At 39.7% G+C, this 24152-nt stretch overlaps 1 protein-coding gene and 1 long non-coding RNA gene across 8 annotated transcripts in view; one reads left to right on the top strand and one right to left on the bottom strand.

The window, feature by feature from the left end:
* The window catches only part of LOC148046228 (uncharacterized), a 33116-nt gene extending 18987 nt beyond the window's left edge, over positions 1-14129 (bottom strand). Inside the window, exons 1-2 of the long non-coding RNA XR_015696469.1 lie at positions 13402-14129; positions 4110-4136 (exon numbers count right to left, since the gene is read on the bottom strand). This is a non-coding gene — a long non-coding RNA (uncharacterized LOC148046228). The remainder of the gene's footprint in view (positions 1-4109; positions 4137-13401) is intronic.
* LOC106540594 (von Willebrand factor A domain-containing protein 5A-like) overlaps positions 1-24152 on the top strand; it is a 72469-nt gene that overhangs the window by 36610 nt on the left and 11707 nt on the right. The window contains exons 1-14 of one of the 7 annotated variants that reach the window (XM_087713746.1): positions 11373-11433; positions 12325-12394; positions 12636-12838; positions 14159-14381; positions 15323-15495; positions 15773-15887; positions 16100-16272; positions 16449-16537; positions 17423-17567; positions 18951-19030; positions 19162-19276; positions 22678-22842; positions 23026-23129; positions 23947-24152. The exons of the other annotated variants lie outside the window; for them this stretch is intronic. Coding sequence (XP_087569872.1) covers positions 12340-12394; positions 12636-12838; positions 14159-14381; positions 15323-15495; positions 15773-15887; positions 16100-16272; positions 16449-16537; positions 17423-17567; positions 18951-19030; positions 19162-19276; positions 22678-22842; positions 23026-23129; positions 23947-24152 — 1846 coding nt within the window. The 5' untranslated portion in view covers positions 11373-11433; positions 12325-12339. Of the gene's footprint in view, positions 1-11372; positions 11434-12324; positions 12395-12635; positions 12839-14158; positions 14382-15322; positions 15496-15772; positions 15888-16099; positions 16273-16448; positions 16538-17422; positions 17568-18950; positions 19031-19161; positions 19277-22677; positions 22843-23025; positions 23130-23946 lie in introns of those variants that run through there. 7 annotated transcript variants of the gene reach the window in all.

Here is a 24152-nt window from a genome sequence, read left to right as displayed (position 1 = left end):
CCACAAGGGGGCTCCCTCGGGTAAAGGGGAAAAATCCAACATTAGAAATTATGTTTGGTTTGGACATTTTCACCCTATAAATAAATACCCAGGCAATGCTGGGTTATCAACCAGTGTATAATATCTTAGAATAAGTCATGAATATAGTAGGCCTATGGAACAACCATATGAAATTGGTTTTAACAAACCAACAAAATTGGTTTTAACCTCACTGGTGCAAAATTATAACAGAAATGAAAAAAGAAAGAAAAAAAATTAACATGTTCATGGAGTGACTAGTTGTATTTAAAAGTCTCACAGCCCAAGGATAGAAACTATCTTTAAACCTGTTTGTTCGGCTGGCTATACTTTGATGCCTTCTGCCTGATGATAAAAGTGCAAAGAGAAACTAACCAGGGTGTGAATCATCTCAGAGTATCTTCCTTACTCTGCTAAAGCAACGAGATCTGGCAATGGCATCCAGTGGTGTCAGAGGGCAACCAATGGTTTCTTGTGCAGAATTGATCACTCTCTCTGGTGCCTTGCTGTCTGCAGCTGTTAAACTAAGGTGACCAGACGTCCCGATTTTGGTGGGACAGTCATGATTTCACACAATTTGTTCCGCATCCCGCCACGTTCTTAAAAAATCCCAATTTTTTTTTAAAAAATTATTTTTACCAATGTAAAGAGGCTGCAAGGCCGTGGCAGATAGGGCCCGCCAGTGGGGCTTACTGATTTTCTAGAATACATACAAGTTGCCTACTACGTCCTCCATATTCGGGGAGAAACACTCACTCCTGCGTAGCATGATCATGCCGCAGGTTTTCAAAGCCACACTGTTGATTGGCTCGCAAACGTCACAAGAGACAGCTTCCAAAAGAGGACAAAAGGCGCTGTAGCTTCGCCTAAAGAATAGCCGACTCTGTAGGAACAAGAATATCACAAATCCCAATCCGTTGAGAGAAATATTTAATCTCTCAGTTCGATGCTTTCAGAAAGCAGAAAGCCTAGATATTCAAGGGAAGACTTATCCTACTCGCAATAGCATCAGGATTCTGCACTATAGCACACAACGTTGCTATGCAATAGTAAATTGAAAAGATATAATATGGAAAAGAGATGCCTAGAGCGCCGCTGGAGGGCCAGTAAATCTGAGTCAGACTGAGCACTGATGAGAGCCTTTATCAGAGCCTATTTCGTAGCAATACGGGCAGCGAAATGTTCGCATTTTGCCGCCCTTACTGCATCCACTGAATCGCGCCCAGCCACCTTGTTTAAAATAACCTGCTGCCTCTTGAAAGGGAGGGTTGTGGATGACCCAGGTACACCCACGTCATATCTATCCTCCGCGAGCTGCACTGGCTACCCATTAGTCTCCGGACCCACTTCAAGGTGCTGGTCGTTACCTATAAAGCCCTACATGGCATAGGACCTGAGAGACCGCCTCCTGTCAATTACCTCCCATAGACCGATTAGATCTCACAGGTTAGGTCTTCTCCGGATCCCATCTGCCAGCCAATGTTGGCTGGCGACTCCCTGGGGGAGAGCCTTCTCTGTCGCAGCTCCAGCCCTCTGGAATGACCTCCCCATGGAGATCCGGACCCTTACTACCCTCCCGGCCTTCCGCAAAGCCGTTAAGTCCTGGCTGCTCCAGCAGGCTGGGGGGCTTTCGAAATATCCAGCCCCATGGAAACTGTGACTGTTATGTATTTTAAAGTGTTGTTTTGTTTATTTATCCCCTTCCCTTGTTTATTGTAAGCTGCCCGAAGTCCTTCGGGAGTGGGCGGCATACAAGACCAATAAACTCAAACTCAACTCAAACTCAAAAACCGACATCATTAAGCTATAAGTCCTGAACTAATATATTAAGGAGTAAGCCTTACTGAATTGCACATTGTTTTCTTGCCACCTCGCTTAGAACTACCCACCAGAAACGAAGCAGTCTTGCGACCCCCAGCAGCCCCTTTTCTCACGGGGGGCAACAGCCCACCCTTCGATTCGCTGTTTCCTTCCAGGTGGCTGGAGAGCCGCTTGTGACAAGGCGTGCCGCCTCGAACTACCTGCAGCGGTGCTTCCCTCCCTCTGCACCCCGCCTGGCTGCCTGCTGGCACTGATGCTGCAGGCGTCTTCTTCACCGAGCAAGCCCTCCGCAGGGCAAGAGGGTGTGACCGGGCAAGGTGGAGTTGGGGTGGCAGACAAACTCCATGCCCGCCTCTTTCTTCCAGAGAGTCGCTGGTGGTAAAGAGCTCGGTGGCATCGCCCGGCTGGAGGGGAGGGCATGGGGTGTGGGAGACCAGCCTCTGGGAAGCTCGCCTCTCCGGATGGCCCTGTAAGTGCCACACACGCCCTCCGGCTCACTCCGTCCCATCTGCCAGAACTTCTCCCATACAGTATGCACAATTCTGCAGAGCATAATTGGATCCTACAGTAAATACATTCAGTAGTATCAATGCATTTTCCAACCTGGCAGAATGGAGACTACAGCACCCAGAATTCCTAAACAACAGATTTAAATGCCTGCCTGAGAACTTTGGGAACTGAAGTCTTAGTACAGAGGTGCAGATCTTGAGTGAATTAGCTTGAAGGAGGCTAGAAGACAACAGGAGCCTCACTGAATTTAATAATACTTGTTGCTGAATCAAGCAGACGTGCTTCTGCTGATTAAACTATTTCAGTGTTTTCCCTATAATTCCTTTTACAAGATATAATCTTCCTTGAGTCTAGCTCAGTTCCTGGAGAAATCATAAACATATTCAAAAATGGCCAGGTTATTTTTGAAACTGTTGTTTTTTCCATTTAGCTTTCAATTTGTAGGGATGTAACCTGGCTGTTTTTGCCTGCTCTCAAAAAGATGAGCAGGGTTGAACCTGGCTAATAATTGGAGGGGAACCCACCTGGGAATCTCAGTACTGTATATTTAATAGGAAAATATTAAAAATTGTCCAAAAGCAACAATGACTATTTCCATACTACTGCTAAGAAAATTATGACAAATCAATAAAATTATAGGAGCTGAGTTTAACTCAAGAGAACATTTTCTAAAGGTAGACAGTTATATAATAATTCCACAATTCTGAAAGAACAAGCTTGTTCTTATGAAACGTAATGCTACAGCAGAATGAAGTAACAGTGAAGATAAGTGCAGGTAGTCCTCAATGTACGACCACAATTGAGCCCAAAATTTATGTTATTAAGTGAGAAATTTATTGAGTTTTGCCCCATTTTACAATTTTTCTTGCCACATTTGTTAAGTGAATCATTGCAATTAAATTAGTAACATGGTTGTTGAGTGAATCTGCTTTCCCCATTCTTTGCTTGTCAGAGAGAAAGAGAATCACATATCTCTGGAAAACTGCAACTGTCATAAATCTGTGTCAGTTGCCAAGCATCCAAATGTAAATCTCGTGACCATGGGGATGCTGCAATGAACGTAAGTGTGAAAAACAGTAGAAGTCCTTTTTCTGTGCCATTATAACTTTGAACTGTCACTAAATGGACTGTTGTATATTGAGGACTGCCTATATTACATTTAATTTTTTAAAAATAGCCAATAATTTATATCCTTGAATAAGGCAGCATTTAATTCATATAATTATATTTTATGACTATTTACAGGAAGGTTCTTGGAGTGGGGCTGAAAAGTCCTGATTTTTTAAATCAAAACCCCCCACCCACCCCCGGTCAATGGTGTCCCTCTTTACCAATGTTAAAATCTGGTCACCTTATGTTAAACCAGCATATCATACTGTAATATAATGTGTGAGGACACTTTATGTGGTGGAATAGCCTTGTTGGGCATAGTAACTTGAATAGGCTTGTTGGGCATAGTTATTTGAATAGGCTTGTTGGGCATAGTTATTTGAATAGCCTTGTTGGGCATAGTAACATAAATAGTCTTGTTGGCAATAGCTTATTCTAGTAAGATAAATTAGACAAGTATATATACAATTATAAAGGAACTAATTAAGCAGTTGCATACTTCCTTTCTTTTTGTCTGAATAACAGAAGAATAACAGGACTATTGGAAAACTATGTTTTGAGTGCTTAAACTCAATTTTATGACATCTCTTTTCTAGGTTTTTCCTCCCCCATTATTAAGTTGACTATCCTTTACTCAGGTGTGTTCTTACCTTTTTGAGCATCAGTGTTTTCCACACCTAAAAATACAATAAATAAAGTCAAAGTGATGAAGAAACATTACAGAAGAAACATTAGAAGAAAAATATCAGGAGTTAGGTTACCAAAAAACTTCAGGGTCAATATTTTTACTCCCCAGAGCACCTGTCCACAATGGCAAGGTTGCCATCCTTGTACGGGGAAAGAATTATAATCATTTATTGCAAAACATCTGAATATTATTTTTTATGACAGTACATTTTCTTCACCATGGATTCCCTCTTATGGCCACGGACTATGACCACAGACCCCCAAGACTTAACTCAAGATTTAAATCATAACATTTCTTCAAGTCTTCCCAGATTCCCTGTGAATCGCAAACCCTCAGGGGTCGAAAGATCACAGGTTGAGAACCCCTGCTTTAAGAGCTAACCCAACCTGTCTAATAGTTAAACATGGCCACATGTAAATCGTTTAACTGGTTCAGCTAAAAACCTAGTAGTCATAATTATACAACAAGATAAGATGTGTTAGTGCTAATCAGAGACATGCAGGCAGGGGAGGCAGAGCCTCACCACTGTCATCATAAAAAGAAAAAAAATGTAAAAGGAAAAAGACAAGAGCTGAGGTCAGGCTGAGTTAGTTGCTGCCAGAGTCACCATGGATGACTCTGCTTAGTGCTTAACTGTTTTAAAAAAGCCTCTAAAAAGCACCCTCTACAGGAGGAGGCAGGAGAACAACATGCCTCATCTAGTCTGACTTTTTATGATCACTCGAGCAGAGTGATTTTTAGAGGCTTTTTTAAACAGTTAAGCAAAGTCATCTACAGTGATTCTGGCAGCAACTAGCCCGGCCTGACCTCAGCTCTTGCCTTTCTCCTTTTACATTTTTTTTCTTTTCATGATGGCAGGCAAGAGCAGAGTTGAAATCCTCTCTGAAACAGCTGGAAAAGGTACGTGTGGGTCGGAGGGAGATGGAGGAATTCAAACTTCATCCTCCTGGTCCAACTTTGTGTGTGTGTGTGTGTGTTTGTTTGTTTTTTGAAAGAGGGAGGACAGAGGGAGAGAGAGAGGAAGGAGAGGAAGGAAGAAGAAAAAGAAAGAAGGAAACTTATTTAGCAAAGGAGAAAAACAAATGCTGTCACTTTAAATCGGAACTGAGAATGCCTGGCTGTGGAATTCTGGGAGTTGAAGTCCACAAGTCTAAAAAAATTGCTGCCTCGCCAGCCATAAACCTCACCGCACGTCACTGGTGCTAATGTTTGTTTTTTAATGGTTCTCGGTTACGAAAACCCAGACTTGGATAGCTTGTTATGGAAAGCCAGAAAAGATGTTAAATCCATAAACAGATTAAGTGTCTTCTATGAAGGCTCTCTCTGTGTGTAACCAGCTTATCTGTAACATATCAATATGTCATAGCTGTTTTTGTTAATGAACTCAATGTTTGGTTAAGTTACATTGTCATCTCTCCTCTTACCATTTTTTTCTCAACAATATCTGTAGGTATTTCTAATCCATGCCACAAATATTTCAGTAATTTTTGATCCAAAAGACTAACATGAGAGGAGGTCGGATGGCATAGATTTGCATTGTTCTGGCTCATCAAACATGTTCTATTAAAAGCCTGCAGAGATCTTTCCCAAACCTAAATTTCACTGAATTTAGGCCTTGAACATGGCACATAAGCCAGGCCAGTAAAAAAGATGCCATTAAAAAAATTCCTTGATTAATAACCGCAATAGATTTTTCTCTGAAGACTGATAAGCAGCAAAGCTGATCTCTCTAATGTATTGTTATAGAAAAAGGAAGAGAACAATAACCCAAACCTCCTATGAACCCACATACACACAAATTATTTCAGTGCAGTAATTTATCAATTGCATAATACGTCAGTGATTAATTGTTACATAATGGCTACAAGGAAAGAAAATAAAACCCATCTGCATTTCCAAGTGTAGAAATCTACACACATATGGACCAGTGATGCGTTTCGATTTCTTTTACTACTGATTTGCTTGTGCGTGCATGCACAGAAGCGTCTGGGTGGGTGGATGGAGCCTCTTGCCGCCACCACTACCGGTTTGCCGATCCAGGTTGAACCAGCAGAAACCAATCTCTGATGTGTACTTTCCTTACAAAGATGGATTACCCATTGTATCTGACTAGTGAAACACAACAATTTTTTCCTTAACGTTTTTTAATCAGAAGGAAAGCAATACTTGCTGTACTGGCTACCCACCTTTCAGCAACAAAAATAGAATCAAAATCTGGGAGCAACAGAGACACAGCATTGTCCAGAATTAGCAGTGTTCAGTCATCCAGTCCTAAGGCAGATCAGGTGTAGAGAACAGCACACTGGGCTGTGATGCTCAATAAATAATGCCTATAAATAACAGCTTATTTATTACATAATCCCAGCTAATTATTGTTTAGTACGATATCTGAATTATGTGTTAGTGCCATGTAGTATGCCTCATTTTGATTTGAATAAAAAAAAAAAGAATGGGTTTTCTATGAATAGATTGTTCATCTTTATCAAAGGAAGGCAAATATATGTGTCCCAGGATAACATTTCGGGATCCAATGTCAGTTAGTAACCAGGACCAGAGGTTTAATATTTCGGACACTTGCTGAAGCCCATCCTCAAGAACTTCTCTCTCACCAGAATGTGTATCATATAATCTGGTGAGAGCGAAGTTCCCTGAGTATGGGCTCTAGAATGAGACCAAAAATTTAGAAGACTAAACTTCTGGTCTCAGGGACTGGCTCAGAACCATGTGCCTCATCTACATAAGGAATTTTTCGGCTTTTAACCCTTGCTTAACTCTGCTCAAGTGATCATAAAGATAGACTAAATGAAGCACGTGCTTCTCTCGCCTCCTCCTGCAGAGGGCAATTTTTAGAGGCTTTTTTAAACAGTTAAGCACTAAGCAGAGTCATCCACTGTGACTCTGGCAGCAACTACCTCAGCTTTTTTCCTTTTAATTTTTTTTTTCTTTTCATGATGACAATGGTGAGGCCCTGCCTCCCCGGCCTCCCCTGACTGCACATCCCTGGTCTAGTGCCATTTTAAAACCACTTAAATCAGCTTTCATTACCACAATTATCACTAGCAAATTCCACAGATTAATTATAGTACTGTAAGTGAAATGTGGAAATGTTTTCTTTGTTCAGCAAGAATTTGATTTCAGCTAGACAACCCATTGAATGATCTTTTCAGAGATATTTCCTTACCAAAACTGAGAAATTGAAAACTTTGCTGTACTATGGGAAAGTTCAGTTTTATCCTCCATTAGTCATTGACAATGATGGGCTAAGAATGATGGAAGCAGAATCCACTAACCTAAGAAAGACAATTTTATAAACTGTGGTTGATTTCTCATACCATTTTAGAAATGGATTATAATTACTGAAATAAGATTTACGGAATAAGCTATTCACACAATGTTTAGCCATAAACCTGTCAATTAGCATCAAGTGATGCATAAATTGAATTAAATAAATAAACCAATATTTATAAAGCAAAATAATCTATGTTCATCGATTTCAAACCAAAGTTTGTTTTACTCAAAAATTTAATATGAATGATGATTCATTCCATTAATTCAAGCTTTACAGAGCTCTGGTTTCAATGTCTCAGAGAAGATGGCCAAAGACAAGTTTTATATAATTTATTTGAGTTTGGCTTAGCATCCTGTGTGAAGTTACAGTTTAGCATTTGCAAACCTATACTTTGGTTAAGCAGGGACCTGCCACAGAAAGTAAATGGTGGTGCTAAGGCCATACTAATCTGGTTTGGAAGCTAAGCATGCCATGTGAAGAGCTAATATCTAAGGAATCTCTGGAGTTTCGATCTGTTTTCTTAGTACAGTCAGTCCTTTTAATTCAATAATTATTGTAATTTGATGGTATTTTTCTCTCCTGCTATAGGTTGTTTCTGTAATCTTAATCTTGTGGGTTTTATTCTTTCCTGGTACATAGTTGCCTTCTAAAACCAATGCTTCAGTATCAAAAAGAGCTGATGCACTTTCTCATATACGTACATTTCAAATTCACAATCATACCATGTTTTTATAATAGGACTGGGAAGACTCCAAGAGGCTCTCAAAACTCTGCAGGGACTTTATAAATTCATGGGGCTATGACACACCAGGGCTAGCCCAAAATTGTTGTTTTAGACCAAAACTGGTCTTAAAGACCAGATGGCAACTTCCTCCATTCCAGATACAGAGGTTGGCGAAACTGAATCTTAATTTAGTGCTGGAAAAAGAGGAAGTCCAAAACACAAGAGAAAAGGACATAGTCCAATGTGTTCTCTAATTTAGCTATATTACAGTTGTAAAAAAGAAGAAAAAAGGATGATAAACATCAAGGTGGATGCACTTGATTAGAATGGGAATGGCTACATCATTGGAAGAGCTCAAGATTCAAACTGGGAACAGATCATCCTGGAAAAGATTTATGAAACTACTAAGAATCAACACCATCTTGACGTCAATAGTTTAAAAAACAAGGAAGTAGTGGGCAAAACAAACCTGGGAATCCAGAAGGCTCTCTTTATTTTTTAAACCATATCATAAATATATTAGATTACTCAGGACTTTTATATGCTGTATCAACATTCTAACAGCACACAGGGCCAATTTTCAACAATTGCAGTAAGGACTCTACAAAACAAAGATCAAAGATCACAAGCAAATCAGATCTGAAATGTCAGGCTGTCCATCCCAACTTTGTATAGTATACTGGTTTAGGTGCAATAAACTATGGTTTGATTAACCATAACTTTCGGAAACACACAGACTGAATTTGCACAATTGTTAGCCTACATATGGTTTCGTTATGGCTTTAAATATTCTATGAACTATTCTCCAATTAAATTTCCTTACAGTGCCAAAACTAAACAAATTTTACTAACTGCCCTTCTTTTGGTGACATGTGTGAAACCTAATTCTATCACACATCTGTACAAATTGTTAGGAACATTTGATTATTGGAGACCAGCTTTCATCTAGCATTCTTACACAATGGTGTAATACTTTAGCATCATTAAGGATCCCAAAGGCTTTGGAATGTCTACATGCCATTCTCTCCATGGACCAAAATGCAGACATGGCATGGCAACTTTCATCACTCATGTCCATCTTATCTCCAGCCCATTCGTTAGTAAGGTTCAAATCAGATTTAGTTAAAGTAGGATTTTCTACGAATATGCAGGATTTTGTATTCAAGGAAGAAAACATGTCAGCAAAATTATGCCTAACATAACTGCCTAACAGTTAAAAATTTAGACTCTTCACAAAATGGGGGAGTGGTTGATGAAGATGCTGGAACGTGCAAAGATGGCTAAATTAACTTCTTTGATTAAATTTGATAAGAGAAAGAAGTAGGAATTTTATAATCCAAAAGGGATAACTTTGTAATCATACTTTGCTGCAAAGGAAATCAGAAGTTTCTTGATTCTTTTTCTTCTTTATCCTTTCCACACTTTTAATTTTTTTCTCTCTCCTTGTTCTGCTTAATCTGCATTCATTTCTGTTAATGTTTATGTTCTCTTTTTTTGTTAAAACAATTTATATTTTTAAAAAGATGTAAGGATGGGCATGATGACAGCATCTGTCAGCAACTCCACAAAACTAAAAGTGGATTTTCCTGGGATTGCACTGCAGCAAATCATGCCATTCTGCAAATGAGGCCATTGCTTTAACAAGTGGCTGACAGAGACAGCCTGAGCATCCCGGTCTACTCCCTCTCCTTTCAAAACCAGTGTTGCACAAAGCTAGTATTTTTTTTCCTTATTCTGTCACAATCCACGTGCAATCTCAAAATGAGTAAATGTGCTTACTTAAGGAATCAAAAAGGCAATTGCAATATGGGAACATGGTCAGGTTTTTAGGCCTACAAAAGGCTAACAGGATTGGGGACATTCTAATTTTTGAACAGAAGATGTTCCATAGAACAGGGGACACTGTAGAAAAAGTTCATCTTCCAGTTCCCATCAGTCTATACTCTTTGGCTGATATGATCAGCAACATGTCCGTCCTGGTTGGATGGGTAGACTCTTCGAGAAAGGAGATCCTTCCGATTGCAACTTGAAACAATTGTAGTCAAAACAAGACCAAGAATGGTTCCTGGACACCAATTGTCAGAGATGGCGGTGGCTATGGCCTGCCATATAAAAATAAAGATTGTAAAAGCAGGAGGGAGGAAAAGAAGAGGATGTGAAATTCTAAGCCGCCCAGAGTCATTGATTGAAATGGGTGGCTACAGAAATAGAATAAACAAACAAATATATAAAGGTGTTTTTTCTCCCACTAATTGTTCCTGTCTTCATTAAACATCTGTACCAGCAGAAATCAGAGTGTAGTTATTTAATCACCCAAATTTCATTTTAAACAGTAAACTCACATGGATATTGTGCCTGCTGAAAGATTGAGTTCACCCAGTTCTTCAAACTATCCATATATTCTTATAGGATGCCTGATCTTTGGCCTATTTTAACATATGGCTGATGGTCTATTCCAACAACAGGGGAGCAAATATATGCCCGGAACAGATTATCCACCTCAGCTATAATTTCAAACACTGTATGCATCATCTGTTATTGGTGTAGGCAAGAGGAACATACTTATACATAGACATGCAACCCTAACAAGATCTATTATAGGTCAAAGATGGCATTTTTCACCGGCAAGGTTGGCAAATACATTTAAAGATAAATCAGCAAAATGTTGGAAATGCCACAGGAAACGGGGGTGGTGGTGTGGGGTTATATTAGCATATGTGGTGGACATGCATAAAAGGCAAAAATATTAGATAAAAAAATATTTGATAATTCATGTAATAACCGCAGCTAGAATTGTATTTGCACAAAATTAGAAAAACGTGATAGATTTTGGCCTTCCACCTGCTCCCAAACCCTGACAGCAAAGCCTGTGAATGATTGTGGCAGCTGTAATCCAGACTTCCTTGTATAGCGAGGTCGAGAATCGTCAGATATGGGATTTGCAGAATATCGGTTGCACGCTTTTCTTAATAAAGCGAGACACGCCCCTGGTGAGGTTGGAAACCCCCTGGAGGAGTGTGGGAAAAATGGCAAAACGGGGACGAAGCCAAAAGCACACAGGGAGCGACGTGCCCTCGCTACTTCATTGGTTTCCGTTGCCTGCAACTCTCGGACCAAGCAGGGTTAGGATCGCGCTGATTGGAGCTTGCTCGGTCGAAGGATCTGTGGCGTTCTCTAGCGAGAGGCGTAGATAACGAAGAACTTTCCCGGAAAGCTTACTTTCGCTTTTGCTTCAGGGAAGAGGGGCGCGCAGTTTCCCATCTGTAAAGGCAGGTAAGTTTTCTGAGATACTTTTATTTCTTTGCTTATAGCAAAGGTTAGTCCGTGTCCTGTCGTTTTTCACTCTCAAGTTTTGAATCTTTAAAGAACCAAAAGCATATTTGCTTCTCCATTTCTTTTCTTTTATTGCTGTGTTTGTTGCACTTCTCTGCTTGGATCAATAGCGTCCTGTCTCCCAAATCACAGCTGACAGCTTTCTTCTTCTAGTACTTGAGGTCCCTTCCATAAATTATGCTAAGTCTTCTTGCTCCCTACCTGGGAGGATGAGTCTATATTTCCAGACAGTGTTGATGGAGATGATTGTACTATATATAGTCCAACATTCTTGAATCCAGGCTAATTGGAAAAGGGAGTTCTGTATCAAAAAGCATTGCTACAAATCTTCTAAGGATTTTTCACATAGTGACCTCCATAGTGATATCCATAATGATATCAGAGATCCTATCAAATGAGCCAAAATCCCCATTCATATAATAAAATAAAAATAAAAAAGGATTGGAGAGGTCTCAAAAAACAAGTCCCAACAAAACTAAGCCAGACTATTCTGATTAACCATGATATAAATACAGCTTCAGAAAGTAAACCATGGTTTTATAGTAGTAAACTGTCATTCTTTGTTAGTTATCTGATCATAGATATGGAAATAATGCTGTGATACGTTCTTTCTTGCCTTATTTCTAGTTTGTTTTGTGCCCATCAAATCTCTAGCGAAATCATACAAATGAAAAATATGAATGGTTTTAAATAAAACAATTTATATCTGAAATTATCCAGACATGCCTTAAGAAAATTACTCAGCTGAAAACTGCCAACATCTTTTCTGCCTTCTTCAATAAATCAATCAGAATTTTTAAAAAATAGGATTATCTTTTTTGTCTTCCTCAGTTGAAGTCTCTCAATATGTGGCCATCAGCTACACATAGATGTGGCTTCCTCACATCCTCTAATCTGCCAGGTAAATTGAGTATGATTACCGGTTAGTAAACAACCAGTTGTATTCTGTTTAAACATGAAATTAAGGTGATTTCCAGCTGACAGTCTATTATGAAGCTTTGTAGATCAATTGGTGGCTGTGAGGTTTAGGAAGAGATATACAGTGCCTGCAATGAATTTGGGCTTAGTGTCTTTAGCATTTGCTCTGGACCAGGCCAGATTTTAAATTAAGCATTCTCTTTTTGTTATTTTCCACACCCCAGTGCCTTTGAAAAGCATTTCTGTGGATGTCATTATACGAGGTTTCGTAGCTGACGTAGTATCTGAACTTCAGTACCAGAATGAGGAAAAGAATCCAGTGGAGACCACCTTTGTCTTCCCTCTGGATGATGAAGCCGCAGTCTATGCCTTTGAAGGTCTCATCGGTGGGACACGGATTGAGGCCCAGATCCGAGAAAAAAAGCAGGTACAAAATAATAGAACATTTAGGGATTTAGAGGTCATTTTTGTGAAGCCAACAGAGATTTCATTTATGCACCCAAATTATGTACCTAGAATGTTTCTCCTTAGAATCAGCTTGTCTAAATTTTTCTGTTTACAGATTCTTTCTTTAGTGGGTCTTAGTATATTTTCTTAGTTTTTACAATAGTTAGCAGTTTTTAAGTGGTGAATATATTTTTTATCAATTTGGAAAGAACACTGCCAACTGCTAAACAGTGCACCCGACAATAACGCGCCGACAAAACCGCTGCGATAAAACCGCGACGTCGACAGCGTGCCCACAAAGGCCCGCCGACAAAAGAGCGCCAACACAAGTGCCATTACGGTTAAGGTAAGGGTCGGTGAACCAGTTAAGGGTTAGGGTAAGGGTTAGGGTTAGGTTCGGGTTCGGGTTCGGGTTAGGTTCAGGGTTAGGTTTAGGGTTAGAGTAAGGGTTAGGTTCAGGGTTAGGGTTAGGGTAAGGGTTTGGTTTAGGGTTAGGTTTAGGATTAGGTTCAGGGTTAGGTTTAGGGTTACCTTTAGGGTTACCTTTAGGGTTAGGTTTAGAGCGTGATTCTGTCGGCACGCTGTTGTTGGCGCGCTTCTGTGTTCATTCTTCGGTGCGATTTCAAACTCACGCTTTTCTCCCCGCAGTTTTGTCGGTGAACCTAGAAAATAACATACATCCATATATTGCTTTCTTTTTTGTTTACCCTTGCATTTCCCTCCCTTCTTTTCCATTAACATTGTTATATATCTTCAACATACTCTGGGTCATTCCCTCAGCAACACCATTTAAAAGATAATTTAAGAGATTAAGTCTGTCTGAGAGAATATACCATTTACCTTTACTTCACTACTAAAATGCATTGTTTGGATGTATCCTTATTTATACTTTTCAGTATTTGTTAATAGTGTGCCTTGAATTGTTGTGTCTGTTAACTGTTATTAATATCTCCAAATGAAGGTGAATATACGGTTTCCTGACTATTAAAACTCATTAAGATGATCTTTTGTATTGTTTCTGTAATTTTCTTTCTTTTATTTACAGTTTCCTATTGTTTTTAAGGCTTACCTGTATACAAAATGTTCTAAAGGATTGAATGGATGTAACAAGGCAAGACAAATGTATTGCACTTCTTCCCGTTCCAGAATTTTAAAATAAAAGTATCATTGACTTTGCCTGAACGTGCTGCTAATTTTCTTAATATGCAAAACCAATGAAATTACCCAAAAAACCCCAAAACCTTGCTATGAGTTAGGCAGTGTATTGTTATTTCTTCTTTCTCTGTCTTCTTCAACACAGGCAGAACAAGAATACCAAGATGCCGTGAGCGAAGGCCGCCAGGCTTTCCTGCTTGAGAGAGAAGAAAATGCCAGTGACATTTTCACGTGCAGCCTGGGCAATCTTCCTCCTGGTGGGGAAGCCACACTGAAACTGCGCTACGTTCAAGCACTAGCGGTGGAACCAGATGGTGCCGTCCGTTTTGTCCTGCCAGCTGTCTTGAACCCCCGCTATGTTCCTGAAGGTAACTAACTATATTCCCAAGTCCAGCATGGAATCCCCAAAGCAAAGCCTCCAATGGGGAGCCAGTGGTGAGGGAAGCCTCACCACCCTCCCTGCTCAATGGTGCCAAGAACTGGGACAATTAACTCAGCTTCATCCTAAAAATCAACAGTGGTGGCTGGACTCATACGAGACATGGAAGCATAAGGTGTGATGCTTACATAGGAATTGACATGTTCTGTACATTATTTGGGGATGTACAGCTAGCAGGGTTTCAGTCACATTGGGCAAACACAGGTATAGTTTGCCATTAAAATGATAAGCTATTAAAGTAAGCTTGAGTAGATAGCATGCTGCCATTGATCCTTTCCATTTAATTTTACCATTTTCTTCATTTTTACTAATGGATACAGTTCAAAATGATGTGCAGTTACTAGACCAGACTTTTGCAAGATGGTCCTCACCAGATGAGTAGAAGAAGGTGCAAAGACCTTGGAGACTTTCAGCTATCACATCCCATTATTTTCCTTTCCAAATTAAAAAGAAATACTTATATAGAGTGATTTTCTTCCCTTCCTATTTTCTTCCCACACCATCTTCAGGAACTAAGCTGGGGGACTAAGACATGATTACGTGTCCTCCAATTTGAGCAGGGATCCTTGTGGCTTCATGTACTCCTCCTTTTCTTAGCAGGAGTGATTTACCATTGGTTTTTCTGTGGTAGTCAAGTAGTAATCATATCCCTCCCTGTGTAGCTTTGGAGTCCAAGCAAAGCATCTGTTGGAATCGAAAATCAGAATGAAGATTGTGGCCATACAGGGCTGACCTGTCTTGGTCCAACCTAATAACCCCACAGTCCCACTTTCCCATTTCAGGCGGTGACCGGCTGCCCCATTCTAGGAATTCCCCGGGAACCTCCCTACTTTCTACAGATAGAGCTTCATATGTGTTTTCTATTAACAGGCTCAGAAGGGGGCACTGTTTCCCAGCAGATACCACGAGTGTCCAAAGATGCTCTGCCTTACACACTCAGCCTCAGTGCCAGGTTGGAGTCCCCCTATAGCATCAACCGTGTAGAGTCAAAATGCAGCCTAAATCCTCTGCAATATATGACGGAGGACCACACTACTGCACAGGTAGACTTACTCAGATCAAAAGAGAAATAATTCTTTATACAGTCATTTATTTTTAACAAATGCAGTTCAGCCGTACGATGCCATGTATTACATAAAGAAATATCAAATAACTATGAAAATGAAATACAACATGCTTTTGGTTGGGGAAAATTTGCTATTGTGAATGCTGGCGTATCATTTTCACATATGTCACAGATTCACCATTCTTGGTCTAGAGTCTTCAGCAGTGTTAGAACTTCAACCTGCAAGCATTTTGGTTTTACTTATCTTCCCAAAGGTCTCCTTGGCTGAAGGGCACCAGTTTGACCGTGATGTGGAACTGCTTGTATATTATGAAGATGTTCACAAAACCAGTGCCATTTTAGAGACTGGGAAGTCTGGAGCTGCCCCAGGTGAGCAAAGTTGAAGAATCTCTGCCTCTCCACTACAGTTCTCCATTCTCTATTAGCATGCCTCTCAGCGAAGCAGCGTCTGAAGGAACATAAATTCTCCATCTTTGGCATTAGGTTATCATGTGTGTGAAATGGAATGTTACTGAGAATTGGAAAAGCCCTGCCTTGAGTGAAAATGCTTATTGATGTCGTTTCCTCCTACAAAAATATAGGTTCGCTGATGGGGGACACAGCTCTTCTGCTGACTCTGTACCCCAACATTTCAGTTGTCAAGCCAGATCAAAGTGCTATTGGAGAGTTAATCTTCCTGCTAGATCGCTCTGGCAGCATGCATACCACCGTGGCTAACAATGCTGGGTCACCATCACGCATTCAGAGTGCCAAGGTATCTTATGGATGGATATATAGGTTGAAATGGTGATTTCTATTTATATTTCTAAATCTCTCCTAATCCAGTATGCAGAAATAACAGATTTTGTAAAATTAAAGAAAAGTAGACAGGATACTTTGATATACCTAGAAACTAACTCAGGATGTTTATTTATCTCTCCTCCATCTCAGGAAACCCTGATTTTCTTGCTAAAGAGTCTCCCTCTGGGGTGCTACTTCAACGTCTATGGCTTTGGCTCTACTTATGAATCATTCTACCCGTAAGTTTTAGAAATTGCCTCTTATCAGACTATTTATCTTTTAACTTCTCCAGTTCTTATTTATATGAACTATTTTTGGAAAAATAAAATTGTTTGTTTGTTTTTTAAATATACAAAGTTAAAAGGGATGTCAGCACAAAAAATTGGTCTGACCATGATTGAAGCTAAATTTGATTGAAATCTAAAGAAACCTACATACAATAAATGCAGCTTTTCATTATCCCTTCATATTCAATTTCCCCTTCTAGTGAAGTGAAAGTTATAATTGGGTGGAAAGTGCTGAAAGGTTTTTTGGAATAAAACCAAAGCTTTGGGGAGCCTGTATGTGACCTTGAGGTCTCATTCTGGACCCCAGATCATGCGGTGTGGTGTTGTCTTCTTTGGTCTTGGTGGTGGTTAACATCAGTGGTGGGTTTCAAAAAAAACCTGAACCTACTTTGTGGGTGTGGCTCCTTTGTGGGAGAGGCTTGCCGGCCATGTGACCTGGTGGGAGTTGCTCCAACACATGGAGCGGCCATCTGTTCTCTCTGTCTCTCTCTCCTTCCTTTTTTCTCTCTCTCTCCCTTTTTCCTTTTTTTCTTTCATCTCTCTCACTTTTTTTTCTTTTTTCTTTTTTCTTTCTTCCTTTCTTTCTCTTTCTCTTTCTCTCTCTGTGTGAGTCTGTCTGTGTGTGTGTGTGAACTGGTTCTACCGTACTGGTGTGAACTGGTAGGAACCCACCTCTGGTTAACATATACCCTTTGTTTTCCCAGTACTGAATTTGAGAGCCATAACTACACTGAAGTGGCATAGAGGAATTACATGATTCTTATGGATATGGGAAGTACTGTATATGAAGGGTAGTTTGGGGAAACTTGGCTGAGCATCATCCTTTGGCACCTGCAGGCAAAGTGTGGAGTACACCCAAGAGAGCATGAGCACTTCTATCCAGCGTGTGAAGGAGCTGAGTTGTGACTTGGGAGGCACAGAGATTATGGCGCCCCTGAAGGCCATTTACAGCCAGCCGTGCCTTGAAGGACATTCTCGACAGGTATTTAAAGTTATAACAAGGTTATCTTTTCTTTCATACAGAATCAAGAGTAAGCACACCCACAAAAAGATTTACAATAAAAGGGTATAGTAATGCTCACATTCAGAAGTATGAGGAGAATTTGCTATAGGTTGTAGATATTTTATATATACAGTATATGCTCATTATGTAATTTCCTTTCAAAATAAGTAAATTTATGCAAAAGAAAGAAAGATAAAACCATGAGAAACTGAGAGCAAAGCTTCCTGTTTGAAAATCATGTAGGAGTTTTGAAACAATTGTGCAATATTTTGCACTTACATGATCCATTGGCGTCCAAAAATGAATGGGTGGTGACTGGTGATTTATCTATATAGAAAAAAAGGTCTGCTTATTCTCCTGTGCACTGCTTGCTTGGAGAATCAAGCATGGGTTAAATTCAGCCAATTAGCCTAGAGACTGAGTTGAAAAAAGTCTTGACTTGTCTTCTAGAAGCCAGTTTTTTAATTCAGTCTAGCCTGAGAGTCATATTCAAGATTTTCTCCAACTCAGTTTCAATGTTAAGGCAATTAATCCATTTTTAGAAGCTCTGCTTATTTTTATATATTGCTTTACCTATGACCCTACTCATACAGGGAAATGAAAGAGCAATTCTAAATCCAAGACGGATTTGATTATTTATAATAAATGAGTGAAAGACTTAGTGAAGGATTCCATACTTCCATACAAGAAAACATTCTGTAATGGGATAAACATTTTTTTTTTGGTAATGTCAAGAAGGAATTTTGGGGAAATGGCAAGGGAAAGAAAAGAAAGAAGTGAAAACTGGAGTAAAAATAGAATGACTGCAGAAAAATAATACAAAATAAACTATAAAAAATATCATTAGGAGATTGGCTAATCTCCCAGCAGAATAAATGAGAAATGGACCAAAGAAAGAATATGTGACAGTTCTTTGGAAATGAATAAAAAGTGCCTTAGAAATACATAGTTTTATGTTAAAAGCTAATATTAAAAGATGATTGATAGAATGGTGAAACAGAAGGAATTGTATACAAGGAAAAATGCTTTGGACAGAACACTAAACAAAGAGAGAAGGGTAGTGTGTAGTGTACATATAAAACAAAAGAGAGAAAATTAAGTTTAAAGCAGGCAGTAGGGAAGCGCTGCAAATTTGATGGAAACAACACAACAGAACAACAATGTGTGCACAGCCAGGAGTCCACTCTACAAAGAATGGTGCCCACCGTATAGAGAATCAGTTCTGATTAAACAGAGCTTTGTTGTCGTCTAGTCCTGTCATCCTTTGAAACTAGCCATAATTTCTTATTAAATTTCTTCTCACCTGCTTCCAAATAGTTTGGTGGTTCAGGTTGGACTTCATGTCTCTCTCCATTTTCACAGATCTTTGTGTTCACTGATGGAGAAGTGAGTAATACAAATCAGGTCATTGGTGAAGTTAGGCGTAATAGTGGCTCTCACAGGTAAGCGAAGAAAGATAAATTGTTTTCTTGATGTTTATTTTTCTGGCTTCCATCAGCTTCTATCCTCTTCTTCCCCCCACTCTCTCTCCCCCTCCCCTTCTCTTTCTCTCCCCCTCCCCGGTCCCAAATAGGTGCTTCTCCTTTGGCATTGGGGAAGGGGCTTCCACGTCCCTGATCAAAGGCATTGCTCGAGCTGCTGGAGGCAGTGCCGAATTCATCACTGGCAAAGAACGCATGCAGGCCAAGGTGAGGTCTTTTCCTGTTCATGTGTTTTAGCTCTGCTGTATGTCATTGGCATGTAGCTACAGGATTTAGCATCTTTTAAGCTGCCACTTATTGCCAGAACTGAAGAAGCTTCTTGGATGAGAAGTGAAATGTTTTCAAGGACAGAACAAAGCCCAGTTGCTTTTTGGGAGGGGAAACAAAGCACCTGTTGGAAAATCGTAACCTTGATGATTGAGAATCTTCATAGACATGGCCACTTAATTATTTAAAAGTTATCGATAAAAGAGAACATTTGTAGCTGAGGGTTGAATTATAGGGTCCTCAGCATTCTCTGAATTTGTAGGTTTATATCAGCTCTAGCAGCTTAATATCTTTGAGAAAAAGTGGAAGGGAACATTGGAAATTACTTTATATCAGGGCTGTCAAACTCCTAGTCCACAGGCCATATGTGTCACACATGCTGGCCACGCCCATGCCTGGTTTAGCAAAGGAAAATACATCATGTGACACTGCGGTGACAATGTGACTTTGACACCCCTGCATTACATAGATGCAGTTCTTTGGTTCGGACAAGAACTAATGAGAAATCCGGTTTATTTTAATTTATAATGCCTATGTTGTGGCTTGTCGGCTGCCGGCCCCTCCAGCAGTCGAATCAGAGGAGGAGGAGGTGAGGGCGTCAGGGTCAGTATCAGGGCAACCTGGGAGCTCTGTGGGGGAGGAGGGAATGGAGCTGGCAGAGAGAGAGAGAGAGAGAGAGAGAGAGAGGTGGAGCCTCGGTTATCTGTCATCCCTCGGATGAAGAGTCAACAGCCCCCTTTGTCTGGAGGTGGCTGATGAAGAAGAGGAGGAACAGCTGGATCCAGTGCCTGACGTGCAGCTGCACAGAAGACAGAGAAAAGGAGAACAGTGGAAAGCCGTGGGCCCAGCACAGATAAGCTTGCCTGTTTGTCTTCAGGGTTTCTGGAGTGCAAGGGTGTGCGACGATCAGCTGTCCTTCGCATGCATGGCAGTGCCGAAAATCAGCCCGTGCCTGAGCACCGGCCAGCTGATTGTCAGGTGCGCATGTGTGCCAGAAGCCGGAAGTTTGGCTTTTCTGGAGCGTGATCCCTTCTTGCACACAGCAGTGCCAAAAACCACCCTGTGCATGTGCACCGGCCAGCTGATTGTCGGGCATTCATGCGTGCTATAAACCAAAAGCTGGGCTTTTCTGGAGCATGACCCTGATGAGCATCAATGTGTGCAACTTTTTCATAAAACCTTTTTGGCACTCAATGGTGAACCGAAAAGGTTTGCCATCACTGCACAATGCCATATCCTGCATTCGGGAATAAGATAATTAATCTTGTTTGTTTGTTTATTGGATTTATATCCTTCCTTTAATTTTGGAGCTCAGGGCAATGAGTTTATTTTTTTTTTGAAGTTTATTTTATTTTATTTTTTATTTTCAAAACAAACAACACAAAATCTTCCTTCTTTACATTCTGTAGAAAGTGTATCAGTTGGTTACAAAAGGCTTTTGTGCATCTCTTCCACAGTCATCAAGCATAAGTCATATTAGCTCAAGTATTTTAACTCAGATATTTATAAATCTTACCCTTATACCTCCATTTTTATTTGACTATAATTGTTTAAACGTCCTTCATCATAAAACATACTAAAATTTAGTATATAATCACATACTGGCATTTCATTTACTATTTCTGAAATCCTCCAATAACACTGAATCCTTATGTCCTATTTTAGCTAAACATCCATAATATTTAATAACAAACTTTTCTAATCCTCCTTTACAAATCACTGTTTGCAATTTACATTCAGTTTCCTTATATTGTACTCATAAATATATATATATATGTTATCATCATTATTCCTCCTTTATTTGACTATATCCTGTATCATCACATTTTCCCCCTAATAATCAAAACTTAACTGTATCTAATTTAGTTCTTTTTATTAACCTTTGTATATAATCCAAAAGGATTTCTAATCTTCCTTTCATGGGTACCATTCAATATTCATATCCAATTATTACCTGTCATAACACTACACATTGTATACATTATTATCATTATCAATTATTTATTTAACTATATTGTCACTAAATTCATTAAGTTTAACTAGTTTTAAGTTATATTCTTCCATCTATCAACCTGTATCTTTCCAATAACAAAACAATTTCATATCTTCTGCCATTTGTGGTACCAATCCTCTAATCATCTTCTTGATCAACTTTGTATGGACTTCTCTTAGCAGCTCCTCGCTTATAAGATCTCTCACATAATCTTGATGCCCTCTTTCTGTTTCCTTATTCAGATTGTCTTTGATTGTCAGTTGTGTTATCATTACTTTTGCTAATTGAATTTCTTTCTTTAAGTCCATAGATTTTTTAATTTTATCTCCTTCTATATCTTGACCTTTGGAATAAATTTCCTCTTCATTTAATTCCTCTTTCTGTATTCCATTCTTTCCATTTTCAGAAACATAACAATTACCATAGATATCAGCAGGTTTAGTCTCTTTATATTCATTTTCCACTTCGGTTTTTTGAGTTTCAATCTCCCCATTTTGCATTTGATGAATATGTTTGATTTTTTCATCATATTTTCTTCCTATGTGCTCTAGGTATTCCAGTTTTTCTCTACTATATTTGATAATTTCTTTATTTCTAAAAATATATTTTGCAAAGTTAAGACCTCTATTTTTTCTTGATGCTGTGTCATTTTAACAAACACGGCTTCTCTAGCTTGGAAGATTAATAAAATTAAAGCATAGATTCACAAAGAACATTATTTTCACTTTCTCTGGTTGAAAATATACTTCAAAGGGACATCTGGGTGCTCTTATCAGTCTGTAGCCAAGCAGTAAAACCTAGTGACGCCAAGTCAAAGCAATTCGTGAAAGAAAGAAAAAATGTTCCACTTTAAATACACAAAACTCCGATCAACAAAACCTCCCAGAGCGAGACACTGTTAAAGAGTTTCTTTTTGTATTTTTTTATTTCAAATTAGAAAAAGAGGTCCAATCTTTAGATGAATTAGAAAAATACCCACAGCAATAAAAGAGGAAAACTTTATTCTGTAAATTACCGAGTCACAAGGAGAAGGTAGAAGAAGAAAACTTAATCCATCCATTTCAAAAGGTTTGCATAGATTCGATCAGTGAAAACATTAAAAAAGTAAGATAACCAAAAGTAAGGTAACCAATACCATTCCAAATTTAATTCTGCCGCTTGATTCTTCTATTCTTCAATTTAAAATGATTTTGGAGTTTTTATAGGCAGTCTTTTTAAAAAAAACAATAAAAAGCTGAAAACTAGAGCTGTAACAACCTTAACATTTTCAAAGCAAATTTTGTCTTTTATTTCTCAGAGGATCCTGAAATCTTATATTGCTTTTTCATAAAATTCCTGTTTCCTGCAGGCTTTGCAAAGTCTGAAGAAGGCCCTTCAGCCAGCAGTGTCGGGGATCTCTCTGAGCTGGGAGTTGCCTTCTGGCCTTGAGGCCAACCTTGTGGGGTCAGGCCCTCAGGTCATTTTCCAAGGTCAGCGCTGCCTCATCTATGCCCAGATCCGGGGCCAACCACAGGCAAGTGATCCACCTGAGGCCCACCAACCTGAGAAATCCTCCGTCAGGTGGACGGTGCCTTGCACTGGCTCAGCTAAGGTTACTCAGTTGCCCTTCCTCCGCAGCTCTAATCCCAGAATGTCCTGATTCTTAGAAGAAAAGCATTCCGTTATTTTCTGCTTCCTTCCTTTTGTTTTTATACAGACGTCAGGCTCCATGGAAGGGACAGCCGTCGTTCGATATAATTTCCAAAATGAGACTCAGACAGAAACAATAAAGTTCTCATTCCAACTTGAGAAGACAGAAAGGTAGAACCCAGACCCCTTCCTTCGAGGTAGAACCCAAGCCTGAACAAACCCTTTAAAAGAGGCACATGAGTGTGTCAGTGGGAGCACATTCAAGTTATTTCTCTGAATCCTGAGCAGATGCCTCTTTTTTCAGATTCACAGAGTTTCTTCATGAGCTGCTCCCAGCTATCTCTCCACACACGATGCAGCCAGGAGTAGCTTATGAAGCAAGAAAAAGATGAAGCTGTTTTGTTGATTCAGAGAGAGGTGCTTTTCACCTAGCAGAGTCATTTCCTCTAGGAGATAGCATGTCTTTTGTATGTTAAGCCAAATGAATGTAGGAAGCCACCACCTTAATCAGCTTTATTGCTTAGATGTGTGTGTGTGTGTGTGTGTGTGTGATCTCTTGCTCTCTGGATTCGTATCCCTTAGCCAAGAGATTTGGCTGGATTCATAGTAGTTCTGGCAGTTTTCAGAATAAAAACATAGTTAAGGAGATATTGGTTGACTAAAGCCCAACAGCTTGGCAATGCAAAAGAAACCGTATGTGTTCTTACATGTTACTTCCAAGCTACAGAAATGCTCACCCAGGGGTACATTCAGGCTCTGCTTTTTTTCTTTTCAGAGAAGAGATAACAAGGATAAATCTTTTTAGCCTAGATTTTTCAGCTTCTCGAGTTAAAATGCAAAACAAGTAGTTAAGTATTAACTTTTTCTTGTATTTGCTGTCAGCTTACCCTCTGGGCACAAAACCACAATATAGAAGGAACTGAGAATCAATTAAGACTTTGATGTAATGGAAGCCCTTTCTCTACCTATCCCTCCCCTTTCTGTGCAGGCTCCCTGTTCACCGTCTTGCTGCTCAGGCATTGTTGAAGGAATTAGAAGAAGACAAGGAGAAGATGGAAGAAAAGCGGGTTCTGGCACTAGAGACAAGCCTGAGCTCTGGGGTGGTATGTTCCCAGACAGCTTACGTGGGTGTGAACACAGAGCTGGGCAAACCGATTCAAGGACCTCTCCTCCACCGAGAAATCCCGATTTCAT

Source organism: Thamnophis sirtalis, unplaced genomic scaffold (genome assembly GCF_051295495.1).
Source record: "Thamnophis sirtalis isolate CommonGarterSnake01/CBP01778 unplaced genomic scaffold, rThaSir2_p1.2 scaffold_4, whole genome shotgun sequence".
In the NCBI taxonomy this organism is placed as follows: Eukaryota; Metazoa; Chordata; class Lepidosauria; order Squamata; family Natricidae; genus Thamnophis; species Thamnophis sirtalis.
This window is presented reverse-complemented; position numbering and strand designations above follow the sequence as displayed.